At 33.6% G+C, this 10,010-nt stretch overlaps 1 protein-coding gene across 1 annotated transcript; it reads right to left on the bottom strand.

The window, feature by feature from the left end:
- Positions 1-242: 242 nt before the first annotated feature.
- On the bottom strand, positions 243-3,150 carry LOC132184067 (homeobox-leucine zipper protein HAT3-like). Its single transcript, XM_059597553.1, has 4 exons — positions 2,697-3,150; positions 2,068-2,372; positions 1,704-1,783; positions 243-857 (listed from the first exon to the last, which is right to left on the bottom strand). The coding sequence occupies exons 1-4, from the start codon at positions 2,881-2,883 to the stop codon at positions 500-502; spliced, it is 930 nt and encodes a 309-aa protein (XP_059453536.1). The 5' UTR covers positions 2,884-3,150; the 3' UTR covers positions 243-499.
- Between the last annotated feature and the right edge of the window lie 6,860 nt (positions 3,151-10,010).

Raw genomic sequence — 10,010 nt, 5'->3', positions numbered from 1 at the left:
ATTACATTACTCAAATAGACTATGATTTTTCTTTATTATCAAAATAAAGTTAAAAAATAAAAAATAAAAACAACATTTATCTCTTCCATTTCTTGTATTAGTCTTAAATTTTATACTTTTTTTTTTCCTTCAAAATTGAATCCATGGTTTGTTGATCCACTTTAATATATTTCAGAAAAATGTGTTTATTTAATTAAAATATATGTTATTTGTAAATTTTCATGATCATGGGAAAACGGAAGTAATCAAAAGAGACTTTAGATTCCTCTTTATTGTAGTTCAAGTCATCCAACTTGCCTCTTTCTTGTCCACTGCATACAACCTTTTTTTTTTTTTTTTTTTTTCTCTATCTAGACTTGACTTCATATCCAACTCTATCTAAGACTTGACTCAAGAAAACAGATATCCCAAGCCTTAATTGACTTATAAAATCATCTCCTAACAACCATTATATCCCATTTCATCCTAATTCCCACAATGCCCTTACTCGAGCCCACAATTACGACCGCGGAGCTGGGGCATCAAACGATCGATGGTGGATCGGTAACGTCGCCCACGGGTTGATGGGTACAGGCCGTTGGACATTGGGGACCATTGGGTGGCGGATTGAGCCGGTTGGAGCGACCGCAGAGGAAGTGGCAGCGGAGGAGGACGAGGAGGATGAGACGGCCACACGCTCGCACGAAGGGCACATGGTGAGCGTGGTGGGAGGGTTCATGTGCATGTAGAGCTGTGGTGAGAGCTTCAGTGCTCTAAGCTCCTGCACCTCCTTCTGCAGCCGCCTGTTCTCGTCTGTTAGGTTCTCACAACACCTCTTCAAGTACTCACAATCCACCTCCGTTTGCTTCAACTTGGTCCTGCATCAATTTCACATAAAAAAGAATTGAGTGAATGTTGAAACTACAGCAAGAAAGACTTGTTATGTTATGACATCCGAGACCTTTTTCACTTGAGAAAAGCCAGATCGGAAGAAGCTCGCCCAACCCCGTTAGAGCAAAACTCTACTCTTATCGAAGTGTGTTGTATATCTCCCTAGGTTTTTGACCTAAAAAAATAAGACCCACGCTTTCACCCACGTGGGTTGTACAAATCTAACAGTTGATTTTAATAAAAATTGAATGAAAAAAGAACAGGAAAATGAAGTTTAGACTTTGTCATAGTAGATTATTATACGACAAGAAAATGAAGTTTAGACTTTGTCACAGTAGATTATTATACGGCTGCTATACAAATGAGACGATACATCAAAGAAAATCGATCATAAATTTTTTTGTTTTACAAGCTCTTACTGATTTAAAGGTAGATATCTCAGTTATATAGCAATCGTATAACAGTCTACAAAATAGACTTATTCTTTGACCTATTACCCGGTAGGTAACATTGTGGGAGTAACGGACTGAAAGAGATCCAATACAAATCCACCATTAATTCTGTGAGAGTTATTGCTGGAGTTATTCATTGCTACAACCAACAGTTTAAAAGAAATGCCATTGATGAAAACAGCCAAAATTTGGAAGTATCCCATTGAATGCTCACATATGAAACTTATGAAAGTAAAAGGGCAGTGTGTTACAAACACTGGCTCTTTTTATTTAGATTAAAAAGACCATAACATCCTTTATGCAGGACATTTAATGAGAGCACCTATATGCCCTTGCATGAAATACCAACAATACCATTGATTCAGTAGAGAATTTTCTCACCTTGCCCTTCTGTTCTGGAACCACACCTCCACTTGTCTCGGGCTCAGGTTCAGCTGCTTTGCCAACGCCAGCTTTTGCTTCTGAAAAACACGTCCACACCACAAACCCATGTTCAGATTTCACCCTTTTCTCACCAACAAATAACCAAATTGCCACCCCCCAATGAGTCCATGACTCAACTCATCAAAAATCAATAAGAAAAATTCTATTATGCATATTGCTATACGATTATCATACCACCACAAACACACACACACAGATTTATATATATATATATATATATATATATATAAAAGACAGTCTACTAAACAATATTATTAAAAACACCCTTACATGACACAAAATTAACCAAAACGCCACTCACCGGGTTGAGAGTATTGTGCTCCTTAAAGGTCTCCTCCAGCACCAGAGACTGCTCCTTGGACAGCCGGAGCTTCTTCCGGCAAGCGTCGCCGCCGCCGCCATCTTCGTCGTCGCTGCCGCGAGAGCACGAGGTCCTCTCGGCGTCGTTCTCGTCGCCGTTTGCATCTCTCTCGCTCCTCTTCCCGCTCAAGCTCGAAACCGTGCTGTTCGGTGAAGAAACCCCATTTTCATCCTCGCAATCCGCCATCGACGGCAGCCGGTTCACGTCCACTCCTCCCAGCAACGGCCTCGCATCTGGGTTTCGATCTGCAAACGTCTTTCCACGTGAGTTTCGAAGAAATCTTTCCGATTAAGTTTACGTGGAAGGGTGGTTGCCCATGAGAATGGCAGTATTGTAATTAAAGACATGATAATGGTCGTGTTGGAGCACAAAAGTTATCCAAATTTTCCCAATAAGTTAACAGGGAAATCATTTTGAACATTCTCTTACAAAAACAAACGCAAATATATTGTAATGAAAATATATGCAGAAGATGATAAAAGGGATTCTAATAGAACGGATCTGAAAGCAGATTCTGAACTTTGAAAGGGAAAAATAAAAACCATAAGAACAAAAAACAGAAAGATTACCAGGAAACTGAAACATCTCATTCCAAGGAGAACTCTTCTTGTCATGATTTTGCACCATCTGTGAAGGCGGCTGCTTGTTTTGCATGGGATTCATTTTCACAGAAGTCTGCAGATTCCCACCACATCCCAAGCTCAAGCTCAACCCCAGCCCAAGCCCAAGCCCCAACCCATCATCTTTCTCCCCCATTTCTCTCTTCCTCCTCCTTCCACCAATACAAAAAATATTAAAAAAAAAACCAACAAAACCCACCAAGCTTCTCTGTTTTGTCTTTCAAATATCTGGTCTGATTCCCAGAGCGTTTGGATTCAGAGAAAGCAAAACGGAAAAGAAGGCTAGAAAATGACTCAAGCTTTGGCAGCTGTGGTGTCACAACCTTTTTCTTTTTGCAGTACAGTGGAAAGGATGGATGGGACTATATATAGATATATATACACACATATATATAGAGAGAGAACGAAGGGGTATAGATTTAATGATGACTTCTGTCAGAGAGGCTATTGGCTCAATCATGATATAATTGGCTTTGCTCTCCTCTTGGCTTGCTGGCTTTTTGGCTTTGACACAATCCCCGGGTTCAACTTTCTAGACCATGATTAAACCCCTAATTTAACCATGGTTAAATATAGCTTTCGTAACTGAGAGTTCCTTTTATTGTCAAGTTTTTTTCTTTTTTCACCACGGTCTGGGGTTTTTATTACCAATCTGTCTACAAAAGCGACTTTCTCGCCGTTGACCGTTGACCGGGAAGACCAAGCTGGTGCGCAACGTGCCTGCGCGTTTTCTCCACGCGCGCTAAAAAAAAAAATCATGATCTCATCATGATGGCGGAGATTTCATGTGCGCCCGAGAGCGAGAGAGCGAGCATCCATCATCCATCATCATCATTCGCGTGGGGCCCATGACATGGGCTTTTGACCAGCATGCCAGCATCAAATCAACGAGTGTCATTCAAAGGGTGGTGGGGTCCGCAGATTTTGATCACGGCGCGTGGGATTTGTAGGCGCGAGTGGAGAGTGAAGGGGGGTTTGGTGGGGTCCAGTCATGAGGCAGAGTAGGAAAGGTTACGGTTAGGTGGTGGTAGTGGCGGTGTTATTGGGGTTACCCCTGTGAAGGGAACATGCAAATCGTACTCGCATTTTTTTCAACTTTAATTCCCATTAATTAATACACGCATTTGGCAATTAATTTGCTCTGTTTTCCGAGACCTGAAAAAACCCACTTAATTTATTAGTCAAATATTCAAAAATCAACGTTTGTTAGGGTACTAACATATCATTGGTGCTCATATTTCCTTCATTAATTGAAATACCAGTGGATAATTATGAAAGTAATTAAGAAAAAAAATATAATTTTAAATTTTAAAAAGATATATTTTTTATTATTTTAATAAAGACTAATCTAAGAACCGATGAATACTGTTATATCAGCCAAGTGAAATGACGGTTGAATATGTAGTTAAATTTCACTTTTACCAAAAACACTTCTAACAAAGGCTCAATGGGGTTCTTATTTTCTTTGAGATATGCAATACATCCTCTCCTGGTTTTTCTCTCATTCTCATAATTTTTCAAATCCAATGATAATTTTGAAAAGTAGGAAGATGGGAGAAAAACATGGGGAGAAAATGTAGCGTTTTCCTTTTTATTTTCATTTGTTATGGCCTCTTTTTAGGAAAAATTCGTTCATTTAGTTTACAGTTTTGAGTCTTTTGACTAAGAGTAATGATATTTACTAGACTGTTGTATAACTGTCATACAAATATTATAATGTGACTGTGAAAATCAACCATTAAATCATCATTTGTAAAAAAATGTAAAGACTGATTTTAACTATCATGTCATTTCAAGTTATATGGCAGTTTTCTAACAGTTTACTAAATAGTATTAACATTACCCTTTGACAAATAACTCTTTGTTGCATGTATGTGTAGCAAATAACTCCACGCAAATTTTGGCTATTTTTCCGACGTTATCATTATGAAATCAAAATTTTATCTTAAAAATTAGAAAATAAATAAATAAAATTAGGCATTGGTTTTGGCCCACTCTCATAGCCATACAACCCACACTTCAATAGGGTTACGGTGTAGAGAGGGTGTTTTGCACTCCCAAATAAGAAGCAGACACTTAAACTTAAAACACTAAAAAATAATATAACTTTTCGCACTAAATAATTTTTTTTTTCTTAACAAAATACCTTATAGACTAAATACTCGTTGACAAAACTACCAAGCCATCATCGCCTTGGTTGGTTTTGGAGACTATGGTATTTATTACAAACTCAAACCACATGTAAGAATTTAACATTTTTCTTTTTTCTTTTTTCAAATCAAGTTAGACTCCCACGAAGAAAACAAATTAAAATAAACAATTGAAAGACAATGGTATTGGGATGAGGAGACCTACCCCAAAAGACTTCCACGCAATCACATTTACAATGACAAAATACACGACAATGCTAAATCTCTATAGGCTAGATTTGCCATTTGCTTGCAATTTCAAGCAACTCTTGAATAATAATTAATAACAATAATAAAATACCAATATATTATTTGAAAATAACAGAAATATCAGCTCTGAAAATGCTATGCTATCCAGCACAACTGGTTGGAGACACAACAACCAATAAGACAGAAGAAAATGTCGGTGTCATCAATCAATATATATATATATATATATATGTGGACATAGAATTTCTCCTTACAATTTCCTTTTTTAGCTCATTAATAAGTAACTCAATGAACAATTGGAGCAGCAACAAAAAAAAAAAAAAAAAAATTAATGGATTTAAGTTTTTAAAATAAGTGGTAATTAATTAATTCTTAATTTGTTAATTCTCATTTAAATTACGTGATATAAAAATTAAAATATTAATTGAATAATTAAATTATTTATTTATTATTATTATTTTAAGTTTTTAAAATAATGAATAATTTAATAAAATCCATAAGCAAAATCAGAAAAATCTTCTGACACAATGATTCAAATAGGAACAAAAATGAAGTGAGGATTCACTCCATGATCTTATCGACTAGTTATTTCGTATAGATATCATATCCCCTTTGCAGAAGCAAACAACTATGGCAGATATCTGTTATCCATCACATCATTTCCCAGTTGAGTAAGACTCATTTTTTATTATAAAAAAATAAAAGCAAAATTGGAAAAAGTATATAAACTTCTATGAATTATCATGCAATTTGGAATGATCTCCAAACTTTCAATTAAGAAAAAATTATACTTTATTCTTATGAAGTTTTACTTGATTTTTAATTTAACTTTTAATGTTTAAAAATTGACAATGTACCACAATAAAGTATTAAAAATTCATAATGTAACCCATCTGTTAGCGATTTCGGTCTAATTTTACGGAAAATTGCTCATGTGCAGTGCACTTGCATTTTTTTGCTTGTACATTCCGAAATTGCCCCTTAGTTTTTGAGAGAATTCCAAAAATGCCCTAATTAAAAAAAAAAAAAAAAAAAAAAAAGGGGGGTAGTCGTTGCCAACTCCAATTTTCTTTGCTTTTTTTTTTTCAAACATATAGGGACAATTAGGTCTTTTCAAAACAAAAATTATTGACGGATGGGTCACATTGTAAATTTTTGATACTTTGTTGAAGTACATTGCCAATTTTCAAATATTAGATGCCAAATTAAAATTTTAATAAAACCTTGAAGTGTAAAGTATAATTTTCCCTTTAATTAAAGTAATATCCTTCAAACTACTGAGAAATTACAATGTATTTCTTCTGTCCTTAAAAAAAAGGCAAAATGGCCATAATTTTTTTTTTTTAAAAAAAAAAAAGAAAAAAAAAAAGCAACCCATGGTGCCCATGAGTCTGAGGAGGACCCACCAATATAATTATTATTTTTTAAAATTTTTGAATAAAGGTGTTTTTGTCAATACTTTTGTAGAACTGAAGGAATACATTTCAATATTTTAGTAATTTTGGAGATATTACTTCAATTAACAATTTAGGAATGATAGTGTAAATTGCATAATTTGAGTAGTATATGTACTTTTCCAAAAAGATAAATAATGGGCATGAGTAATTATATTCGTCACTTATCATACCCTAAAATAGTAAAATAATTTGAGTTGATTATCCGACTCAAAAAAATTAATCTTCATACACCAAATATTATGAAGGATTACGCCATATAGGCTTTTGGGGATAAAGATAATCCCATTTATCCCTCTAAAATTTATGTGTCATGATCTCCCAGCCAAAAAATCAATACCCGTGAACTAAATATTATAAAAATCAAATGACATAGACTTTGAAAATAGGCATGGGAGGACAAATTAGAATCATCTTCATTTCATTTGCATTGAAGAATATCTCGTTAGTCATAGTAGAGGAATATTTTTGTCTTTTCAAAAATTGAAAAGACAAAAATGTCATTTCATTATAACTAACTAGATATTTTCTAGTTCATTTAAACTGAAGATGATCTATTCATGGGAGAACAATGGTGATATATAACATTAATTACTTCATTTAATAATTTATGAAGGATATTGTAAATTGCATAATGGGTATGTGCACTTCTCTAAAAATATAACAATGGGTACAAGTAATTATCTTAATCACTTCTCATCCTCTAAAGGCTAGAGCCTATATAGGGTGGTTTTCCAACCAAAAAACAATATGCACCAAATATCACTAAGGATCACGGCATATAAGCTTTGGGATGGGGATGGTCTCTCTCATGAGTGTCGTCTCTCTAAAGCTTATGTATGATGATTTTTTTTGGATTTGACTTAGGTTGTTATTAAAATAAAAGCATGTATGCTGTAGTTTAATCAATGGTTAAGATTAAATCTCAAAGTTGACTTAATTTTAGAAACTTTTAATAAGAGAGAGAAAATAAAGTAAAATTTTGAGAAATTCAATCTTGACCATTGATTAAACTACAGCATACATGCTGTTATTAAAATAACAGCATGTAAACCCGATCCGTTTTGTAACCAAAAAACAAATTTTTTGCATTAAATATTATGAAAACCACGTCATATAAGCTTTATGAATGGAAAGTGGGGGTGACGTATAGTATTAATTACTTCAATTAATAATTTAAGAAGAATATTACAAATTTACTTGGTAATTTGAGGAGAATATATATTTTTAAGAAAAAAGAAAAAAAAAAAAAAGATAATAATGAAAAGCTTACAAGTTATATGTAAAACAATTCTATAAATTGACTTCACATATATTTGTTGTATTTGAAATCCAATAATGAATTCAATGTTGAGAATTTTGGAGTTGGAAATATTTGTTGGTATTATGCTTCACATCAACTTGATATGACGTAACGAATCGAAACTTTATGGAAACTAAAGGTGTTCTTCCTCTTCCCCACCCACCAAATCTTTCTCAAATCTCTTAGCGTGATTGTCACGTGCCTCTCCTTGGGACTTTTGGACCATTAAGTCCCCACCACCCAATCATTCACTTGCTCTTTCCCATGTTTTGCCGCACTTACGTTACGTGATTGTCATTATTCATTTTTGGGATGAATGGAAACTCGGTCTCTATGATTAGTTTAAATTATAAATTATTTTCTATTATATTAAAATAAATTTAGAGGTTTATGTGACATGTTAAAAATACAATTTAATTTTTGGGTCAAATTTTATTAAAATATTTGATGAATTTTACGGGTCCCATCACCTAAGACTTTTATGGGCTAAAAATTAAATCTTTATTACATTATAGCATTTTTCTTCTGTTAAATGGTATGTTAGCGTCAATAAAATGGTGACACGTATCACTTTTAATAAAAATATATAAATATATAAAACTAAAAAGATTAGAAATTTAGTTTTTTATTAAGAATGGCACATGTCGCCATTTTATTGGCGTCGATATGGCACCTAATAAAATCTGGCAAATGTTTTAGCGAAATTTAATTTCAGAAACTAATTTTTTTTTAAAAATTTTTTTGTGCGCATATTTAAGGGACATCTCTATTCTCTTTGATACGACATGGATAGAAATCACAAGGATTGATTTTACATTATTCCTTATTTTTAACTGAGATTAAAATAACAATAAATAAACAAATGAAAATAAAAAAAGAAAATAAAAATTTGCACTCGTATAAAAAAATAAAATTAAAAGGAAAAACTTCACTTTGCCCCCTGAATTTACACCCAATTTTACAAACCCCCTTGAGCTTTCAAATCTTTTACTTTGGACCCCTGAACTTTGAATTTCTCTTAATGTGAATCGCTCGGTCAGATTTTAAATATTACATGATATTTATATATTTGACTTTTGTATAAAATTTCAACTTCCAAAAATTTTTTATTTAAAAAAATAATGAAAATCAGAGATATTTTAGTTTTTTTTTTTTTTGTAATTTTAACGGTTAAAATTGACGGAATGGTCATAATTAAGAGTAATTCAAAGTTCAAAGATCCAAAGTTAAATATTTAAAAGTTTAAGAGAATTTGTAAAATAAATAAAAATTTATAGGAGCAAAAGTGAAGTTTTCCTAAAATAAAATTTGCACTCCTATAAACAAATGACTTAACATGACGTAATTAAAACCAATACTGAAATTTCAAATTTAATTTGCGGGGACAGGGAAGAGTGGGGGTCACGTGGGGAACATGCACAAGTTCACGTGCACCAACATGACGTGTTTAGCCATGTGGCAACACGTGGTCCCATGATTGCACTCGTGCGTGTCACATTGTCTTTGCTTAACCGACCACGCACTTCACTACAATCATTGGATCCTCTCTCTCTCTCACTCTTTCTGGGATTCTCATGGACAAAGCGAGATTCGTATTTTTTATTTTTTTATTTTTATTTAATTTTTTATTTTTTCACCACGGTCAGGGGTTTTTATAACCAATCTGTCTATAAAGCGACTTTACTGGCGTTGACGGTTGACCGGATAGACGAAGCGCGTCCGCAACGGGCGTGCACGTTTTCCCCACGCGCGCGCACAGGGAAAATCATGATCTCATCATAATGGCGGAGATTCATGCCCGCGCACATCCATCATCATCATCATCATTCACGTGAAGGTTACAATTGTGAAGGGAACATGCAAATCCTACTCGCATTTCAGCTTTAATTCCCATTAATTAATACACACATTTGACAATTAATTTGCTCTGTTTTCCGAGACCTGAAACCCACTTAATTTATTAGTCAAATATTCAAAAATTAAAACAAACGTGTTTAATTTTTATTAAGTATGACATAGCAAAGTATCGTTAACTTATTAAACGAAAATTAACTTTAGAAAGTGATTTGTTATTTCTGCCAACTACATAGACTTTTGAATTATTTTT

The sequence above is a fragment of the Corylus avellana genome, chromosome ca1 (assembly GCF_901000735.1).
Source record: "Corylus avellana chromosome ca1, CavTom2PMs-1.0".
NCBI classification, from domain to species: Eukaryota; Viridiplantae; Streptophyta; class Magnoliopsida; order Fagales; family Betulaceae; genus Corylus; species Corylus avellana.
The sequence above is the reverse complement of the archived record's forward strand: the minus strand, read 5'-3'. Positions and strand labels throughout refer to the sequence as shown.